The 22,020-nt window shown below is 37.7% G+C and overlaps 2 protein-coding genes across 3 annotated transcripts in view; both read right to left on the minus strand.

Moving 5' to 3' along the window:
* The window catches only part of LOC123032013 (protein phosphatase 1 regulatory subunit 12B-like), a 35,159-nt gene extending 31,263 nt beyond the window's left edge, over positions 1-3,896 (minus strand). For both annotated transcript variants that reach the window (XM_044447610.1, XM_044447609.1), the window contains exon 1: positions 3,763-3,896. In XM_044447610.1, the coding sequence (XP_044303545.1) occupies positions 3,763-3,864 (102 nt within the window). In that variant the 5' untranslated portion in view covers positions 3,865-3,896. The remainder of the gene's footprint in view (positions 1-3,762) is intronic.
* The window catches only part of LOC123032012 (protein phosphatase 1 regulatory subunit 12B-like), a 37,195-nt gene continuing 19,000 nt past the window's right edge, over positions 3,826-22,020 (minus strand). The window contains exons 7-9 of the mRNA XM_044447607.1: positions 21,807-21,919; positions 20,494-20,535; positions 3,826-3,964 (exon numbers count right to left, since the gene is read on the minus strand). Of these exons, the coding sequence (XP_044303542.1) occupies positions 3,941-3,964; positions 20,494-20,535; positions 21,807-21,919 (179 nt within the window). The 3' untranslated portion in view covers positions 3,826-3,940. The remainder of the gene's footprint in view (positions 3,965-20,493; positions 20,536-21,806; positions 21,920-22,020) is intronic.

Below are 22,020 nucleotides of genomic sequence, written 5' to 3' on the forward strand. Positions count from 1 at the left end.
TGGTGGGCACTGTGCTGTAGACCCCAGACAAATAGGTTTTGAATATAGGATGTCCCACCTGGTATCAAGTCTCAGACTTCCTTGCCCAGATGGCATTAATCCCATTCTCCTGTCCTTGTGAAGTTTTAAGTTTTAAGCTTTCCACAATCCTAAGTCCCAGAAGTACAGAATTTTACTTGTCCTGTTTCCTCTGTGCCAATCAGTATATCCTGGGTATGTTCTTGACAGGTCACTGATCTGTTTCAAGCATCTACTACCTATTTGTGGTCAGATATTTTTCTACTTTTTCTCTTTGCCTACTGGAACCTGGGACTATCCCATGAAGATGATTGGTAGGAGATTCTGCACTGATAAAAGGAAGTATTTCTTCGCATAGCGCATAAACAATAGAATTTGCTACCACCATATGTAGTGATTGGCACCAATTTGGATTGCTTTTGAGCAGGATGAGAAAGATTAATGGATAATAAAGCTACTAATGGCTTCTAATCCTGATGCTGATATGCCCAGTAGCAAAGGCAGTATGCTTATTTAACCAGTTACTATTGCATTCATGTGCTAGTTGTACATTTCCCAATAGGTGGCTAGTTGTTCACTGTGTGAAGCAGGTGGACTTTGATCAGATCTTATATTCATACCACCTCAAAGCCCAGATTTCAGCACTTGTCCCATACTATGTAGTGCTCTATTTATGCAGTCATTGATAGAAGAAAAAAAAGGCTCCTACTCCAATACGTTGTTGAGAGAAAAGACCATTCATCTACCGGTATCATACAACCACAAAAAATACGTGCACAGCAAAAGAATGCCAGCAGAGCAAATAGCTTGAGATAATTCCAGCAAACAAGACATGCACACATACCCCTCCCCTCTCCTGGAGTGATTGCCTAAAGTGAACTGGAAGAAACTTCCTGCCCAACTCCAAATATTGTAATCAGGGGATGAACAAAATCCATTGTTCCTTTTCACCCTGCTTACACTACCACATTTCTCTTTACAGCTATACCAGTAACAATGTCATAGAAACACCAACTAAAAGAGGCTGACTCTCTCTTATGAGGAAACCCAAACTGCACAATGGAAAATACTGAACAAGCCTCAGAAAACATGCAATTGATTTATTTTACAGATTTATTTTGTGGCGATGCAAAACAATTTCAGTTGAGAATGGAGTACCTAAAAATGGAAGCCTCCATCTCATGTACATTGCCTTCTATATACATACAAAGAACATGCACGTAGACAGATGCACACTTTTTGAAAGTAAATTGCACTTTTATAGAACAGCAAGTGGAAAGCTAGGAGGAGGGGTGGGGGAGAGAGAGCTGTGTGTACTACTGAAGGCTGCCTGATTAGCTTGTTTACTGTTGGAGTATAACAAGAGCTCTCCAGAGTATGGTGGAATTGATTAAATTGCTTAACAATGGATTCTAATAAGCAGCTTAACTGACAGGGGAAGAAAATTGTCTCATTAAGCAATCAACTGCGTAGAGAGTAATCTGTATATATGGTTCCTTTACTTATTTGTAACGCTGTGTTTCTCAAACTGCTAGGTTTCTCAATACCATTGAAGAGAAAAGAATGAGGTTACAAGTCCCTGACAGCTGCAGGCCCAAATATCACAGGAAATAAGTAGAAAGAAATGTCACCTGAAGAAGCTAGGAGGAGGAGGAACCAATGTGAAGGTATGAGTTTGGGAGCTGACTGGAGGAGATAAAGGAATATGAGAGAATGTTGCAAAGCAGCAGCACTGGGAATGTACAAGCTAAGAAGATGCCCTCAGAGAATGTAATTTAAAGGAGAAGATCTAAGCTAGAAAATGAATACAAAAGCACCATGGTTACTTAGCATGTAAGTACAGTGTATTATAACAACTTTTAAAAAATAAGTTAAAGAAGCAAATAAATAAAATAAAACCCGCCACCGACCCCAACATTTTCCTCAGAAGGTGAATTCTCAGTTGAGCTTAACTTAAAAAATGTTCTTCATGACTCCAATGAAATGTTGTTTTCTTTAATTACTTGTAATTTCCTTCAAAATGATACAGTCACTAAGTATACATGCATGTCAGCATGGTAGAATAAGTAGTGGGTATTATTTTTAGATACTTCTATGAAATGTTTCAGAACTGTTTCTAAATGTTGTGACATAACTGCATGCCAGTTCTCTTGATCTAAAAGAACAAACATGGCAGAGGAATTTGCTATTATGTGAACATCTACTAAGGGGTGTTCAAGTAGAGAAGACATATTAACATCAGGATCAAAGAAATCCTAAAGTGCTGGAGGGGATTCATGGTAAAAGAACTGCTCCTTCCTGCACGCCATTAACCAGCCATCAAAACAAAAGAGAGGGGATAAACATTTCTTCCCTCCTCACCTTTTTTGTGTTATATTTATTAGTTAACATTTCTACCCTACTGAGTCCAGCGGAAGGGAAATTCACTGTGCTAGCTGTACAGCTGAATTAGTTTTCCCTTTCTTTTCAGGGTCCTGCTGGGAGAATGAGAGAACTTGAGAACCAAAACTATTCTTGGTCGTCTCCTGTACATTCCCTTTTTCTCTCTGCCATGGTAAGAGCACAGACAGGTTTGTGTGGCCAAAAACCAGGCATCCAGTAGCTGATCTTTCTCTCCCTGAGCAAAGAGGAGTGTCCACAATACCCGAAGTTCCCTGAAAAGGCTTCCTAGAGACCACTTGCATTGCAGTCTTTGTTTCCAGTACAGGAGATCAAAATTAATTTCCTGCAAGTTAAGTCTACAGAAAAATACTATTCTACTTTAAACAGAATATGAAGTCCAAATAATGTGCGCTCGCTGTGGTACATTCTCTGGCTTTTCATTCAGTTTTTCTGGTTTATCATTCAGTGTTGAAGAAGGGCAACTGAAGTCCCATACCTGGTGCTTTATACTTTGCTAAGTGCATATATGCCAAGAAAAGTAAATTTAAACTAAACCAATAAGAATGCATTCATTATGGCTATTCTATCAGTTTCCTATTCTATAAACCCAAATAGGATAATATCAGAATTATGTTTTGCAAAGTTTCTAATGGTCATGTATAAAGAATAAAGTTTGAAACATTTATGCATACCCTATATGATCACAAATGGAGACTGCATTAACATTTAAATAGACTCAGAACTCCCTATTCAGTGCTTGGGAAAGAAATAGGACTGATTCAGGAAAGCTCTTGAAGAATCTGAGTTAAACTTTCTTAATATTGCAAGTCATCAAAATGGAACAGTTGATATTTAGAAAAGAATAATGTGAAATAGAACAATAGCTATCTCAACATCATATTCTCACAAAGAGGCTATTTTCTGGATCTCTAAAATAGTGCAGGCCATAACATTCCATCAGTATTTCACAGTCAAGCCAAATGTCAAACTTCAAAAGCTAGCATTATTTAAGTACATGACATACAAGAAATATACAGCAGCTTAACAAGATGTTCAGGTTTTGACTCATTTCCATTTCAAAGCCTATGCTCTAGTAAGCATATCAAGCAAATGGGGTTCCTAAAAACTGCGAAGAAATCGGAAGCAAATAAGTGATTTGCTTATAATCCTTCAGGCACTAACTATGGCCAAGGTTAGAAGAATTAGATTTCTATACTGCTGAAGTTTCCTTCTTCAAGAGGGCTTTGGCAGGGATTAAATGAGTCCTACATTAAGACTAAGTGGGAAAAGGCACATGTAATCTGCGATCGTATCAGCCCTCAGCAAGCTTTAATATAACACGGAAATTAAAAGACTGCTTACTCTGAGTGTCTTTGCAATCGGGGAAGGAGACGATGGGGGAGAATCAGACTGAGATTTTCTGTTTCGAGTAAACTCCTTACTCCTGGTATACAAGGACGACATGGCCCATTCAGGGTGGTGGCAAGGCAACAGGTCACCTCTCAGTAGCAACAAGATCCAACTCTTCACTTCTGTCTCACTATGTGCAGCTGGGTGGTGCCTTCTAAAGTAAGAAGAAACTAGTTTGACAATTATAGTACTTCAACCGATGTTCAAAGTTATACGTTTCTAGGCACCCGGCTTGATGACTGCACAATGAAATGTCACGGGGACGTACTCCATAGTGCTTTAATAATGACAAGATAGAACCTAAGGAGTTTCTGTTGGCAGTGCAGAGAGCTAGAGAGGGCCACCTTCAGAACCAAAACCTTCCCTCAGGTCTTCCAGAAAGATGCTGTGCTGTTCAGAGATTTTAAACAACAAAGCCAAGAGTATATCCACAAAACGAAGAGGGCAAGAAATGGAATCATTAAAAAATTGGCAAAGGGTAAAGATTACAAGTTTGTCCAGCTAAGAGAGTTTAGTAAAAAGCATTTTTAATCCACAGCCTTGCTGAGGCAGGTCTTCATTGCAGCAGCAGAACTGCATCAAGAAAGTACAAATAAGGAACAAATGTTGCTTCAGAAAGGGGCAGTCCAGACGAAGCTGTGTTTTGTTCCATCCTCCAAGTTAGGAACGCCTTCATGCACTTCTATCTTCCCTCCCCTCTTGCTATTTTCTGACATTCCAAATCCTTACTTGCTCAGTGAGGAATGCTGGAGAGAGGCCAAAGTCATAGATTCGTTTTCAACTTGGGATTTGGACTGCTACTTGTAGGAGAAAGAAAGCTTGACAGTTCCAAAAGCCCAGAGGCTTCAAGGTGGAGGTCAAAGTAGACGTATACTTGCGAGGTCTAAGATCCAGTTATTTACTTCTGCAGCATTTTGTAGGTGGTTGTAAAAAAAGCTGCTCCTTTTACAAAGCTTTCTGACATTTTAGAATACCCTTAAGCAGTCCACCTTCGTGTAATAGAAAGTGAAAATCCCTTAAAAGTAAGCAGGTAAAGCTTATTAAAGCTTAACATGTTGCAAATTAGGTACACATGAGCAAGGGTCAAAGGCAAACTCCCCTTTAAAATTTTCACTATTCACCTATGTGGAATCTATGACTAATATTAACTAAAATCACCGTTACATAAAAAAAAATCCCTAAAACTTAAACAGTGCAAACTGAAACACTAATTCGTTTTTATATAAACATTTTCTAATTTGGTTTGGACATCAAACATTTTACTAAAGTCAAGCACACACAAGTTGCACACTGACCTTAAGTCACAGCACTCTAAGATAGTCCACTATGTGAATCCAACAGGATCAAAAAGGGGTCTAGAACTGCATAACATTACAATATAAGAACAAGAGATGCATTGTTTTGCTATTTTACCCCTTTAAGGACTGCAGGATCAAACAGCTGAGAAAAAGCAAACCTCAAAAATCACAAAAATCATTGTGTAAAAAGGATATTAATACAGGTGCCTGATTAAAAGATATGCAAGGAAGATGTTGATCAACAATTAAACATGCTAATTACCATATTCTTTCTGGGTATAAATGTCTGGTTCTGCATTACAATGGTCTACTAAACCATTGGAATACAATTTGTGTGACTCAAAGACATATGCACTACCATCCATTTGAATTTTAGGCAGCACTTCAATTCAGCTTTCAGATCAGTGAGTTGCACCTTCAGTAATATGTGGAGTGGGTCTATTGAAATCAAAGGGACTTAAATTGACTGACTTCAGTCTCACTAATTTCAATAGATTTACTCTAAGTATAGCTGAATGCATATCCAACTGGTAAGTTTCAAGGTAGTGACAAATGCCCAATGTGTGAATAAAGTGAAGCAGATAACTAATAACATTTCATTTTGCCAAATCTGATTATGAAACCAGAAAAGCAACTACACTATACTCAGAATTTCTGCCAATAGATGGTAAATCAGTTGAAAAAGTAGATGTACTAAAATCTTACTTTCTTGGGAAAAACTGCTTGCAATCAGTTGGAATCTGAGACAGTGAAAATGCAACCTTATTTATCATTATCTTTTACAGATACATCGCCCTCTACTAATTTGGTACACCAAATTTCATGATACTTCCACACCTCAGAACAAGCTGAATGAATATTCACAAGTCTCTGCATTTCTGATTTTCCCTCCATGATTGAATCCATCTTTGTAGTTTAGAAAACTCAAGCAAAGTAGCCTATCTTGTATCATGGCAAAGGTAGTATCAAAACATTTAAGAACTTGAAGAAACTTGACATCAAGTTGGAGTTAATGATCTCCAAATTACATGCACACATATTTTTCCTAATGTTATGTCAATATACTAAGAACAATGGAGTGATTCATAATCAACAGTGGCTAGATTTTGCAAGAAGGAGTTGAGATGTGATAGAGGGTGGGGAAAGTTCTGTTCTAAAGACAAAGTACAGCTAATGGGTGCACAGTTTAGGACTTTTTGAGCCATGGAACCTGTGTTCTCTTTTAGGTCACTGTGTTTGTCAACTAAAGAACATTCTTTAAAGATAAAGCTTAACAGAGAAAAGACCTGTAAAGTAGACTGTCTACCAATCCAGAGTTTCTTCAATTTTGCAAAATCCTCCCTTTGCCAAAACATTTCACTGAATATACACCATCAAATCACTAGGACCCAAACTTCCCACCTGCCAATTTATGAGCCAACCTCCTGGTATATATTCCATGTTGGTTTTACCATCTTCAATGCAGCTTACCACTAGAAATGGGTGTTCAATATGAAATTTGCTCAAACTAGCTGTGACAGACAGGGAATAGAACGGAGCAACCTAGACGAAGATATGGCTGGCAAGCTGACTTGAATAACATTGAAACCTTGAATAACATCATTCCATATTTTGTTGCACATCCCACTTTATGAATACAAGAACAGTGCCTTTGATAATGCTTTATTTAAACAAAGTGGGAAAAATTAGTGGGGTGTGGAAACTTGTCACTAGGCAGTTAACATTATGTAAAATATTTCAGTAATTTCCCATAAAAGGAAGACAAGCAAGGATGTTTGGCTACTATGTGCTGATCCATCACCAAATAGCAGGTTCTTAAATTTTGGAAAAAAAAACTGGACTGGAGTAAAAGATCTCTTAGGAATTAAATTCACCTATTAGTTCAAATATCTTTGTTCATCTGCCATATAATGGATCAAAAACTAAAGGTAATCACCTTTAATAATAAACTAGTGGCATAAAATATAGGGTTCATGAATTCATATGGGTCACTGTTAAGCTAGCTGTCCATAAATGTCTCAAAGACAGACACAGGCCATTACTCTCTCTCTCTCTGCACATCAACAACACTGATAAGAAAAACAAATGATGCTAACAATGTATTTTAGAGGAATAACGTATTTTCACTCATCCCCCATTAAGTCACGCACTTGGCACATGCAGGAGTGTCATTACACTTAAAGACAGCAATTTTTAGAAACGGTCAGTTTCATTTAAATATAAATTGCTGAAGAAGGACAGAATGTACATGTACTAAAATGTTCAGTTTAAAGGGGAACTAAGAGAGTGGTACATTCCCCAGCTTCCTAGGCTTAAAGCCAGGAAATGGACTCCAGAGGACCTGCATATCATTTAGACATTGTCACATGCAGTCTTGAAGAAAAATATGTAAATTTTAGAAAATTTTGATCACTTCATGCTAATAGCTAATGACCATGAATGCATTTACTGAAGACATCTCTCATTAAGAGTTATCCTGTGATGCCTGGAGAGTTTCCAAGGGACCAAAGGATTTCTTGGATTTTCCCTCCAAACTGGTTGTAACTCCAGCAAAGGAACAACATGATCCAATTTCTCCTTCCATGCATGGGCAACCACTGCAGAAATAACTATGCTGCCTGCTTTCTGAGGTCACAAAAGCCACTTTGAGGGACTTTATAAAGGCAAAAGGTCTTCTGGTAGATGGGAGGGGAAAACATAATCCTGGATATATTTCCACAGTTTCTCCAGCTGTGTCTGTAACAGCACACCTTCTCTAAAGGGGCTCAAAGACCCTTCTAGAAGAAAATAAATAAAAATAGAAGGATGGAGAAAACATATGCCCCTCCTCTCCTACAAACAGAGAGAGATAGGAGCAAGGACAAATTTCACTACTACTTACTACTGAGTTAACCATATTTCTATATAGCAGTCTGAGGTACATCTGTGAAAGGAAGAGAGGATGACTTTCTTGTGTAGATTACACAGGTTTGGATTAAGTGATGGGCCAGTGAGCTGTAAAACAGCTGTGCTGCGATTCAACCATATGTGTGGTAATGAATGTGCCTGCATCACGATAAGCCACAGTGGGTTGGTTGTTCGGTGAACAACTGATAATGAACCCTGATAGATGATTGGGCTCACCATGAGCTGTCCCCTCCTCATTCCTCCCATGCTTCCTTTATCCCTATTGGGACTGTTTCAGCCTTGCCACTGGTTTCAGCTTTGGTTTGAACTTTGAACTTGGTTTGAAATTTTTTTGTGTGGAGAGATCATGAAAGCTAGTTTTTTTGAGAGCTATAGTTTTGTGGAAAATCGGGATTGTAAGAGGTTCCTTGACGTGGCTTTACAATTGTTAAAACAAACACAAAAAAACTAGCAAAAAGCAACAGTGACCAGAAGACAGCTTTTGATTGTGGCTGGATGGGAAATAAATGTCATTGCTGCAGCAGGAATCCCTGGAATACCCATGGAAGGACCAAAAAGGGAGGAAGTGGACAAAAACTTACAATGTTCTGGGCTTATGGGCAGTAGAAAAATTAAATAACATAATAAATAAATAACCCTAACCCTAAATAATCATCTGTCAGGTACATCGATGGGTCTCAGGCAATTAACCCACACTGTATGGGTTGGCATGTCATCTGAACCCACTCATTCTGTTTTGGGGGCCAAGAGGAGCTTGGAAAGAATAGGAGCATGGTAGTTGAAATCTAGAAATCAGAATGTGTTTACTAGATCCGTGACAACACTGCGTAACTGCTGTACACAGGCCTCTTCCAAGCTTTTCAAAGCACAAAGGTAACATTATTGGAACCCTCTCTGGTACAAACTATAATCTCCCCATCCTTTTTCTGGGATAGTGAGTGGAGGGATGCATTCGTGTATATTTTTTTAACCCTCATGAGTTAAAACTCTACAATGTGCCTTCTATTAAAATCTATATATTAAAATCTGGAATGGTGGCTAAATCTCAGTCTGCTTCCTAATGATGAACTGATTAATACTTACTGTGATAAACAGCAGCTGCTGTTTTCATTTTATCCTAAACAGGGAAGCCCATAGCTACCTACATTCCCCATGGTATTTTACAAAGCTTCACATATTTGAATACTTCCATTTCTCTACAGTGTTAAAATCCATGCTATTTGCTGCTGCTCAACAAAACTGATTCATTAGTCTTACTTCTATCTGCTCAAGATTGACCAGATTATGGGCAATTAACTGCTCTGTGTGCTTTGTAAAGGAATGCAAACAAGTAGACAAAATTACAGAGAATACTTTCCATAGCATTAGACCATAAACACAGATTAGCAAATACAAATACTTCATTCCTACCCATATGTCTGTATCACAAATGTTTTCCAGAGTAACAGCTTGTGTAAATATCTCATTCAACATAATCATCTGCATTAAACAACATTTTTGAAGCCACGGATAGACCACTGAAATATTGGTGAATAACAATCTAGAACTCAAAATAAACTTGTCTTTGTATTAGTAAGAAAAAAAGTTATTTAAATGTTACATAGTGTTATTCTGATTTTCATTTTGGGACAAATTAGTGGGTTTATAATGATCTAGGCAATCTTGTGATACCAATATTTAGTTATATATTATAAAGTACAGGTACGAAAGATTCATGAAAGATTCAGGATTTCCTGCCAAAGAATCTTGATGGTTTAGTCTTTCTCTGTCTCTCAAATACATATTTGAGTTTACAGAGGTGGAGTAGTATATTACTAATAAATACTGAGAAATAACATTGAAACCACACAATTAAAATCTCAGCTCTTCTACAACAGAAGCTCCTCCCACCTCCGAACAGTTTTTTTCTTATGTTTCCCATACGCTGTCTCAAACTTTGCCACGACTCTACCAGATATGTCAAGATTATTACTCTCATATTCAGAGCTGTAGAGTCGGAAGCAATTCTTGGGTTATTGGAGTTGGTAAAAATGTGCTGATTCCAACATCTAACAAATTTAAATTGGAATACAAATGATATGCTATAATTTCCTATTCCTGTACAGATATTAATTTGATTAACTTATTTTTCTGGTTGTATTTTCAGGATATATTTTAATTTCATATATTAGTTAAAGCAGCGCCCCATGAAAAAATTCACAATGGCAAAAAAGTATCAGCAAAGTCAGCTGTTTTTGAACTTTACAACAACAGATGGGAAATATTATGTGTGTCAGTATATTACAGAAGATGATTGTAAAAAAGCATGTTGCAAAAATTAGAAGTTTTTGTGGTTCTAATAAAAATACGCCTACAAGAGCATCAAATTTAAAAAGATACTTGCACCTTTTTATAGGTTGAATGCTTTCAATTAATATAAGAAATAAATAATTGGAATACAATATTTAACTCCTATATTGATATATAAAGAAATCGGAATGAGAGTTCAAGGTTCCATAAATTGCGAATCAGAATAGAAGGTTTTATGTACCAGCTCAACAGCCCTGCTCATATTACAAATGCGGGTCCAAGAGAGAATAGCTTGACTATCACAATAGCGAGCTCAGTGCTGAGCTAAGATTTGAACCAGGAATTTTTTGGTTCAGATCATCTGCTATGTGACTGTATGAAAGGGAATGCTTTCAGTAAGGAAGACTGATAAAGCATGCAATGCAGATTACTAGTATTTGCAAGTACAAACTATGTCATCAACTTTTTGCCATTCCCAGACTAGATATTGTATCACCAACTTTGCATACCTTCTCAAGGTTGCCCATCTGAAGCTCTGGGGCATTTCATCACATTCCTATTTGATTTTCTTTTCCTGCAGCTCCTCCTCTTTTCCTGGATCTAGTATTTAGTTCTCTATATTCAGGAGCCATGGATTCCACACCTAAACTCTAGTTCAGTTAAATTCTTCTTAGCTTATCTTACCATGATCTTTACATGTCTATCGCTATTCCTAGTCCCTGATACCTTTAATGTCAGGTATTCATGTCTTTCCATTGGCTTCTTTTGCTTCATAATGCCTCGATACCTTGATGGATTCAATTGGTTTTACAGCAGTCTTTCTAAAGTAACATAGAAACATAGAAACAGACCAAGTCAGAAGGGGCCTCCCGGGCCATCTAGTCTGACCTCCGGCACCAGCCGGCTCTGCTCACGACATGCCCACCATGTGCATGCCCAGCCTATCTTTGAACACCCGCACCGATGGGGCCTCAACGACCTCTCGTGGAAGCCCTTTCCATACCCTTGGGGTCCTAACTGTCAGGACGTGCTTCCTGGCATCCAATGGAACCTTGGTTCCCTGAGCTTTGCTCCACTGGAGCGCGTCCTGCCTTCCTCTGCAGGGGAGAACCGGTCTCTACCCACCTCCGTGTGACATCTCCTCACATACCTGTATGTCGCCAACATATCCCCTCTGAGTCTCCTCTTCTCCAGGCTGAAGAGACCCAGTTCCCTCAGTCTCGCCTCATACCCCATCCCCTGCAAACCGGCCACCAACCTTGTGGCCCTACGCTGCACTGACTCCAACCTGGCTATATCCTTTATCCTTTCTGTAATGAGGGGCCCAAAACTGAGCACAAATACTCGAGTTGCAGGCATAGTAGTTCTATGCAGAAAGGGCACAAGTCTACTGTGCCTTTCTTAGCTTTGTAGAAATGGAAATTTCAGCAGGTGCAGCCTGTCATGCAAACTAGACTTGCTAAAATTCTCTAGATGTGTAGAAGACAAATGGTTCATCTAGTCCAGCATTCTGTTCACACAATGGACAACTCAACTAGCTGCTTACAGGACTCCACAAGCAGGACATGAGTGCAACAGCACCCTCCCAGTCAGGTTCCCCTGCAACTGCTCTACATAGGCATACTGCCTCTGCTACTGCAGGCAGCATATAACCATCAGGAGTAGTAGCCATTGACAGCCTTTTATCCCAGAGATGTAAATAATCAAATTCAACAGAAATAATTACCTATTCACTATTAAATAGTGAATTATTTATTTATGAAATAGCACTATGAAATAGTGTTGTTGTTCTTGTAGTTTTGCCTTTCAAGTAAGTTTCACAGTTGCACCTTCAGGGAAAAAAAGCTTTAACATTGTGATACAGTTTATGTCTCTGGCTGCTACTAATTACAAGGAGATAAATGCAAACAACTGACTTTATTAAAAAAAACTCATGCAAACCTATACTAATTTCCCTTTCTTCTCATCTCTCTTTCTCATATTCTGTTTCCAAACACAAACACTCTTTTGTGCTGTCTGATTGCCCAATGTTCCTTTTCCCAATGCATCCCAGACACTCCAGATCAGATCATTTCCAGTTGTATAGTCTTTCTTTTGCTCTGTCCCAAATCTTCTAACTTTTTATGTCCTGTGGCATGCAGATCTCTCTTTTAGTATTTTATTTTGCAGCTAAGTTACTCTCACACCATATCATCTTGCCTCAAATCAGTTTTCCCCAACCTGCAACTCCCAGCCAGCTACTATGTGGCCCTACCTACTTAAAGAAATCATTCACTATACTGCATACAACTCCTTCCCTTGCTAAAGGCAGTTAATTTCAAGTCTGTAATCAAGCCAATTACTGAAAATTGGCAGTCCTTAAATACTGCTCCAAAGCAGCACTGGCTCATAACAGTTGCCTGAGTATTTGCTGCAATGCTAGTGCCTATCCATACTTGAATATGGCTGTGCACCCATTAAAAATATTACAAAGCAAAATCACGTAGACTTAGCAGATGTAAGACTAATGAAAGTACTACTCCGAATTACTTGGAGAAGGTTGAGGTTCTGTATGCTGTGAAAATTAGATTAATTTTACTTAAACTGCTTTATGATGCTTCTACCTTTAAAAGGTTATTTTTGAAACCTATGATATAAATATATTAAAATTTGAATTCAGAGATGAAACTGAGGTCTCATTTTTATATCATGAGAATGTCATCAATAATGCAATTATAGGCAGCAGTGGTGTTTTAGCACAAAGTCCTCCGTCAGCTGCACTGGCTTCCCATTGAAGCCCGGGCCCAATTCAAGGTGTTGATTATGACCTATAAAGCCCTAAACGGCTTGGGTCCTGGCTACCTGAACAAGCGCTTACGTCCGTATATGCCCGACCGCCCTTTGAGATCTGCGGGAGAGTCCCTTCTCCGGGAACCCTCCATGAAAGAAATTAGGAGAGTAAGTACTCGGAGGAGGGCTTTCTCTGCGGTGGCGCCCAACCTATGGAATTCACTCCCCAAAGAGATCCGCCTGGCACCGTCGTTACTGGTTTTTCGGCGCCAGGTAAAGACCTTTTTATTTAAACATCATTTTAATTGTTAAAATATATGATCTGGCCAGGGCAACTTCTTCTTCCTTCTCTTTTCTCCTCCTATATTATTTATTTACTTATTTTATACTGATAATTTTAATTTTATATTATTATGTTTGTAACTCAGTGTATTTTTTGTATTTTTGGTATTTAATGGTAATTTATTATGTTCTATTGTATTTCAATGTATTTTATTGTGTTGTAAGCCGCCCCGAGACTTCGGCAAGGGGCGGCATAGAAATGTTAATAATAATAATAATAATAATAATAATAATAATAATAATAATAACCTTTCCTAAGTAATCCTGAGTAGAATGAAATAAGTTTGCTCAAATTCTTCAAAACAGTTGAATGTTAATTTTGTAAATAATTATTTAGCTGCTTGTAACTTGTAAGGATTGCCTCCAGAAGAGAAACCAAGAAAGCAGGTAAGGTAGAAGAGAATTGAGTTACTTCTGCACTGTGGCTTTTTGACACCCTACGGACATTAGATTAGGTACGATAGCATGAACAGATAGCTAAAGAAAGAAAAGGTAAGAAAGTGGACTAAAAGCTTGTCTGCATCAGGAAACATAATTCTTGATCAAGTGCTCAACTCAACAGTCCATGGAAATTAATACAGTGATTGATAATGCAATGCATATTCTTGACAAAAAATCTGTGGCCATATACAGAACTACTATATGACTATAGGAATATCAGTTTTCTAGATTACAAAATCTACAAGGTAAAACCATGGCTTGAAGTGAATTTCCTTTTATCCTTTATGGTATTAAAATCTAAACAGAGCAAAGCCATGGATAAAATACTTTCCGTATTTTTCATTTGTAAGGTGACAGGTAGGTCTTGTTAGGATCTGCTAGTTCAGCAAGCTAAGCTACAGTTTTTCAAGTATTTAGAATCATAATTGCAGTTAAGAACAACATAGGCCATTTCAGATACTCACCTTTGATGTACGAAGGTACAATAACAGGTCAGGTCCACAAACACCAACCCCACTCATTTTATTCCTGACTTTGACCTGTTGGCCATGAAGACTGGAGGTGATTCCAAGTGCATTTCCTGACTATGCAGGGGTTTTGAAAGAGGTTCAACTGAATGTACTTTGATTCTATTCCTTAACCTGAGAAGGGGTCTCAAGACCCTTTGGACTCACAAGGACAAGGGAGATGCTGGGGCTGCCACATTTTGTGCCTTCAAACATTCAATCTGAATGCCTGAACATGAATGTGTAATTCTATGATTAAACTCAGTGTCTACACCAGGAAGGAAAATGTGTACTGAGCAAGGCAACATTCCGTACTGAAATATTAGCCTTGTTTAGCAAACACAGGTTTCTTAACATTGTCTTATCCTTTTCAAGCATACCTTTGCCCTCCTTTTGCAAGCATACCATCTGTATGTCATGCATATAGTATTATTGCCCTTAAATTAAAATTTCAAATGGATAAGCAATTTCCTACTTAACCAAATTGTAGGTCATCTTCCAAAGCAAATACCCAGGATAGTCTCAAACCCCTCATTTCTAGAAAGCAGACCATTCCACCATAAATTTGTGGCTACTGAAAGCTTCGAAGTCCTCAGTACTGACAACTGCCAAGAACATATAATGGGCTACAAAAGCTATTAGTACCAGGTCAGACATCTACTCAAGTATTTTTGATTGAGAAGGTTAGCCTGATTTCCTAGATCATTTCTTAAAATATTCACTGGACTGTGTTTCTGTCATCATTTCCCATCATTCATTGGACTTCACTCTCTATCCAACCAACAAAAACCAAGACAGGATTACTGTAACTGGACTCATGTCTTCAAGCAGTAAATGCATGTACAGACAAATGAAGAGAAACACAATCCTGTATTACACTTGCACACAGTATGGACTTGCACACAGTTTTCACACAAGTTTTATGCCTTGGAATAACAAATGCTTTAAATGGAACTAGCCAGATGCCACTAATAATAATATATTTGGATTTCTGTTTTAGTAATTTTAGCCTTGGTATCAAGATGACCCTAAAACAGCATGACAATCACAATCATGATCATCAGTAGACACAGTGTTGGATCAAGATCTGCTCATGCTTTCAGTAGACTCACCAAAATCAGTCTTAATTTAAATCATGACTAAGTGCCATTGTTTGTCTCCTCTAAGCATGATTAATTCTAGCTCTGACTCATTAAGCTTAAGACAAAATAGAAAAATATAATCCTGAAAAATACTGTGAAATAAAGTTGGAAAACAATCTGTATTGAAATCATAACTTAGAATATCCTTAAAATTCTGGTTGGTGAGATACAAGCTACACTTAAAGAAATATAGTTCAGCTATACAGTAACAACTTGTATGAATTTTTTGCTACTATATCCTCACTAGCCTGATAGCTTGACCACTGTGTGCACTACAAGGGAGCAAACCTGCAAGCTACTTGTGAATGCTATTGACTGGTTTCCACATGATTTCAAAGGCATGGTTGCATATTTATTCATTACTGAGGGCCTTATTTTTATCATACTTATCTAAAAATTGCCTTCCCTCCCACACTGCTATGGCCATAAGCCAGGATAAAAGCTTTCTCAGTGTTGTACTGTATCTCTGCTGAAAAACAAGAGAAAGTGGAAAATGTTACTTCTGGGCAATCCTCTCTGGATTTCCTAAAAAGGAATTGTTCATTGCAAGCCATGTTATTTACAGAGATAGTTAAAGGAATATCATGTTATTCTTTACTATTTAAACAGCCTTTCTTCCACATTAGCCTGCTAGGAGCTCACCTAAATGGTACTACCAAGCAAGCACTGTTCCCTCATAGCAACAAGCAACAGCCTCTGACTGGGCATTCCACACCATATTAGGTAGTCAGGATCCTACAAAACAAGAAGCTCTCCAAGGGAGACCTAAGCATAATAAAGACTGCTCTTGCAGAGTAATGAACTTCCTGGTGGCAAAGGAAGAAATGAGAGAACAGACTAGAGACAAAAAAGAGAAGCAGTGAATGAAAAAAATGCGAGAAATTTAGAAAGAAAAATTCTATAACTCAGGATTGTGCCTTAAGATGATTATTTTAAACATGTAAAAGTCAGCTGATCAATGCCCTGTTAGTGCGTTGCAAGGCAGGTGAATTTGAACTATGGAGATGTTCCAAAACCAGTTTTAGTTTGGATTTCTAACATCCTTTAGTTATATATGTTTTGATTTTGCCTGCCCATATATTAGAAATATGACTTAATTTATCTAATTTATGAACACCTTTATCAATTATTCTAATACACTAATAAATATCAAAAACATGATAGCAAACCTATAACAGTACTGAATGTATTCACAGTGCATGAAAGGCACACATTCAAGTGCACAAGAGAACAGGTGTGGGTTGAATCTTATGCAACATTATTCCTAGTGGAGTTTTTCTGCTTGGCCTGATTTTTGGGGTTATATCAAAAACAGTTCAGCTAAGCACTGAGCATACTTGTCTATGTTTCTTAAAAAGTGGTTTACACATGAATAGTTTGTTAGGCAATCGATTAAGGACATTTAGATAAGTATTATAAAATTTAAATATTTTATATTATATTTTGCACTTCATGCTTTATTATGGCATATTATTATTATTGCTAATATGGATATCAAAATGAAATTATTAACAAGTTCAGGAGATCAAAAACATTCTTTTTGTTTGTCCTGGGACTGGAAATTCTTAAAGATCCAAGTGCTGGACTTCTTCACCACAGTAACTTGTACTTCTGGAACCCTTCTTTAGACAAAATTTATTTCTATCCGAATTACTCTTTTAATTTAAATTTAGACTGGAACACATGGAACCTATTTAACTACTACAATATTCTAAGCATCTACTTCTTGTTTTTTCCTGGTATGAAAACTGTTCTGAAAGTTCTTGCAAGAATAGAGCACCTGGAGTAGATAGGATACCAACAGAACTATCCCAAGCTATAAAAAATGAATCAGTCCAAATCTTAACAAAAATATGTCATCAAATATGGAAAACAAAACTATGTTTGATATATATTCCAATCCCCAAGAAAGAAGAGACAAAGGAGTGCAGCAACCATAGGATCATTGCATTACTCTGCCATGCGAGCAAAATAATGCTAAAAGTGTTGCAACAAAGAATACTACCCCATATGGAATGAGGCATGCTGGACATCCAAGCTAGATTCTGAAAAGGAAGAGGCACTAGAAATCATATTGCAAATATATGTTGGCTACTGTAGTGCAGCAAAGAATTTCAGAAAAGATCAGTCTATGCTTTACAGACTACAGCAAAGCCTTTGGCTGTGTAGATCACAGGAGGCTATGACGGTCCTGAAATAAATGGGTGTGCCTCATAACTTAATTGTCCTTGATGGGTAACCTGTATTACAGACAAGAAGCTAGTGTTAGCTATGGAAGTTTCTCTGATCCAGGCCTTGTGCTGCACGGCAAAGCCCATATGTGTGTGATGCACAGAGACCACAGAGAAAAACAGAATGGTTTCCCACAGGCAAAGGTGTCAGGCAAGGATGTATTTTATCTCCCAATCTGTTCACAGAACATATCAGAAGGAAAGGTGGATTAGAATCAGTGGAAGGAATGACAATTGGTGGAAAAAACATCACTAATTTAAAATATGCAGATGATAGCATACTACTGGCAGAAAGGAGCAATGCCTTCAAATGACTCTTGATAAAAGTGAAAGCACAAAAACAGTACTGCAGCTGAATATTAGGAAAGAAGAATTACAGAACTTTACTCTTAAAAAAAGAAAACAAAATTTTGAAAGATTTCACATACGTTGGTTCAATCATCAATTCAACAGGCGATTACAGCCAAGAAATATGAAGAAGGGCAGCAATGAGGAATTAGAAAAGATCATCAAGTGTAAGAATGTTTTACAGGAGACCAAGGTCAAGGTTATCTTGGTACTAGATTTTCCTAATCACAATGAATGAGTGTGAAAGGTGGCCAATGAAGGAAGCTGACAAGAAGAAAATTGATGCATTTGAAACATGGTGCTGAAGGACATCTTTATGAATACCCTGGATTGATGGAAAGACAAACAAGTAGGTCCTAGATCAATTCAAGCCAGGGTTTTCCCTAGAAGCAAAATGAAAAAAAATGGAGGCTGTCATACTTTAGACACATCATGAGAAGAAAATACTCACTGAAGAAGATGACCATGCTAGGGAAAGTCGAAGGCAGAAGATGAAAGAGAAGACCAAATATGAGATGCATTGAATCCATAAAGGAAGCCATAATCTTGAACATGGAATAGCTGATTGGAATTCTCATGGAAAGGACATTTTTGAGAGTTTTAATTCATAGGGCTATCGTAAGTCAGAGACAACTTGATGGCATACAACACATGAAATCACCACCTTTCCTGAAAGTACAATCTTAAACTTGTTTACTCAGAAATCAGTCCTCTGGAGTTCAGTGGAAGCAACTCCCAAATAAATGTGTATAGGACTACAGTTGAGGAGTTAAAACCTATGGTTTCAGGAAAGCAAGTCTGGGATGACAGAATTCTTTGAAAGCTGTAGACACTACTTGCAGCTGCCATAGGAAGAACTGTATCAGCTGCTTGCCAAGGTTACAAATGCTGCCTGGGAGAACCACAAGAGAAGGATGTTGCTGGAGGGAACAAAGTTTCTTATGATGATTCTTCAACTGCAGCTCCAATTGTGTGCCATCTTTAGACAGACCCAGAGAAATGAATGGAACAACAGGAGCATGGTTAGGCAAAAATTGTCTTCATCAGCTCTCCTGCCCTGCCAGCAGCTATCTGACATAAGCCAGATTCTGTATGTGCACCAAAACTATTCTGTCTCTGTGGATGCTTCCATTTAAGAACATGTAACACAAGATCAACAACTGGCAAAACTATTAAAACTGACAGGGAAGGGGGAATGAGAAGCCACAGACATTAGTCTAAGCAAGATTACCCAACTTTTGTTTTTGTGCTAACATCAAAAGAAGAGCTACACTGTTTGCATTTATTTCATAAGAAGCCTTGTCCAGAATCATTAAGAGCACCTAATACTCTCACAAGTAAACTCCGTATGAAAATATTAGTCACTTCATACTTAGGAAATTGCAGAACAATCTCCCTCTAGTGGTAACTGTTAGATGACTTGCTCATTCAAATCATGTCCTACAACTTCAAACCATATCAAGGTCATATTTATCTGAATAAAAACCACTTATCTAAGTTCACATGAATTTTCATAAAAGCACCCCATCACTGCAAAGTGAAAAATCATTCTCCTGTGGTCGGCACTTTTGAATCCATTTGCATTATTTTGAGGTTCTTCACAGCAATATCTGCAACCTGCCTTGTCAATTATTAATGATGCAAAATCTGATGCAATGCCTTCACTGATGTTCATGAACAAGATCATGCTGGTGACTATAACCAAGTGGATCAGTGTCAGTGAACACAAATCAAGGGAAGGACTGTGAGCACAAAGGATGAGGGCAAATGATTCTAAGCACCTGCAGCCAGAGGGGAAAAGGGGGGCAGCAGCACTCAACGATGCAAACTTTCAGTGACATTTGAAGATTTAACTTCATTGCAACAAATACCAGAAGTCAATAATAACAATCCCAATCAAAATTGAAGTGAGTTCTATGTTTATTCTTTCAAATTTCCATGATCTAAGACAAGGTAGAAGTATTAATTTGATCTAGGTTGTTGAAGATACAAACAAGGAGAAAGTTGCCTGCTCAAACCTAACAATTAAGCAAAAGTATATACCATGACATCCTGGGTGAAAAAACAAACTTGTCACACTTGGATGTAATATTTCTGATACAAATATCTCGACATAGTAAACTAGACGTAACTTCATTTTCTATTGTTGTCCAAGAAAACATTACAGTAAAGAAAGAAAACACACTGATCACATGCCAAGTTCAGACCACTACAGTCCAATAAACAATAAAGAAAGCTACTGAATTATACCTGAGCACTGCCATTTCTGATTATAATGGGAGAAGAAAAATATTCCAAGTGAGATTCACTCTAATGTGCCATTTTCAAAATGCAAGTGTATTGAGAGCATTTCTACAACCAAAGTTAATTTAAAATAAATGACTATATAAACTTTAGATCCTCTGCTTACCCGATCATCCTTTGCTTCTTCAATACCATCCATCTCCTCATCCTAGGAAATAAAAAGTGACAAAATTATACCATGAAGTTTTCAAATAAAGCACTTATTTTATTTTATGAATGGTAAGAAAATATTAGGTAAAATCAGAAAACTAAATACAGTTTACCAGTCTTACACCAATTGAATCTTTGAAATTATTTGTATAGCTGACCTGGAGGCCTAGATAAATAGTTGCTTCAGCCACAAGTAACAGACCAAAACAAAATAAAACATAGCAAAGCAAAGCAAAACTCCTAGAACTTTCACTACTAGCAGTTCAGTGCAAAACTGTATTTCCTGAAAAGGACGTAACTTTGTTTTTATGAAAAGCAATCCTTTTAAAAGTTATTAGAAGTGTCACAGCTCAGAGTTCCTTTATTCTTCAAACCATCATTTGAACAATTAGGAGCATGCTGCAGATTTGCAAATTCTCTCCTTTCTTCGTTTTAGCAAACTATAACTTGACCTCAAGCTAAGAGCCAGTAGGAACAATCAAACATGGTTATTTAACCAGTTTGGTTTTTTTTGCGGGGGGGCGGGGGGTGAATAAGCAAGCTGGTTTTGGGCTGGAACCGTTTTTTGTTTACTTTCAATTAACAGCCCAGAAACACCACATTCCTCAACTGTTTCAGAACGTCTGAATCCAAATATCTGGTTTGCTGAGGGGTTAACCAACCCATGTACACTTCAAAGCTTCTTTGGAGTAGATCTAGAGGATGTATTGGGCGGGTGCACAAGCTAACGCCCACTCATGCAATGGTGGATTTCACCCAGGATTTCAGTAAATTTTCAAAGGTCTGTTGGAGTCCAGAAAGTAAATGATTATATATTTAAGTATTAGTCTCAGCAGCATGACCTAGGAATATTTACTGACTGTGCTTCCTTCTACATAATTGGCAAAGCAACCTAAATGATTACAAGGAGCATCAACATTTTTGAAAAAGTCAGAAAAGTCATTTCTGACATATTATCTGGGCTCTTGTCAACTGATTGTTTACATATATATGCATAGTTAAGAGTGTTGGTTGTTTCTTTGTATGTTGCCATTTCATATTTTTAATTAGTGCAACACATAACACATGTTAGTGGCATTTTTAAAATTATTAACCCTGTATTTTAAACTACCCGACATTATACATAGTATAGAAATTGCATTTTCCTTTTTTACACAATTAGGATATTTAGTTTTTACATCATGCTACACCTTCCAATCTATGGGCAACTATAAGTTTCTTGTTCTAGCCAGCTAGGGCGTACCGTCTCCATTCTCCAGCACTACTTACTTCCTTTGTAAAGAAAGAGATTCCTGTGCCTCTTCTTCTCTCTTTTGGTCGTCGTCTCTCCCTAACTGACTGCTTGTTTGAATTCTTGTCATCCAAGTCTTGATCTTCATGGTCTGTACAAAGAAATATTGCTTTAACTAAAAAGAGCCAGACAAACCAAGGAAGTGTTTTCAAAATAAGGGAAGGTGGCCAGTGTGCAGATTGCTCAGGCCTA

The sequence above is a fragment of the Varanus komodoensis genome, unplaced genomic scaffold, assembly GCF_004798865.1.
Source record: "Varanus komodoensis strain SLA01 unplaced genomic scaffold, ASM479886v1 scaffold52, whole genome shotgun sequence".
In the NCBI taxonomy this organism is placed as follows: Eukaryota; Metazoa; Chordata; class Lepidosauria; order Squamata; family Varanidae; genus Varanus; species Varanus komodoensis.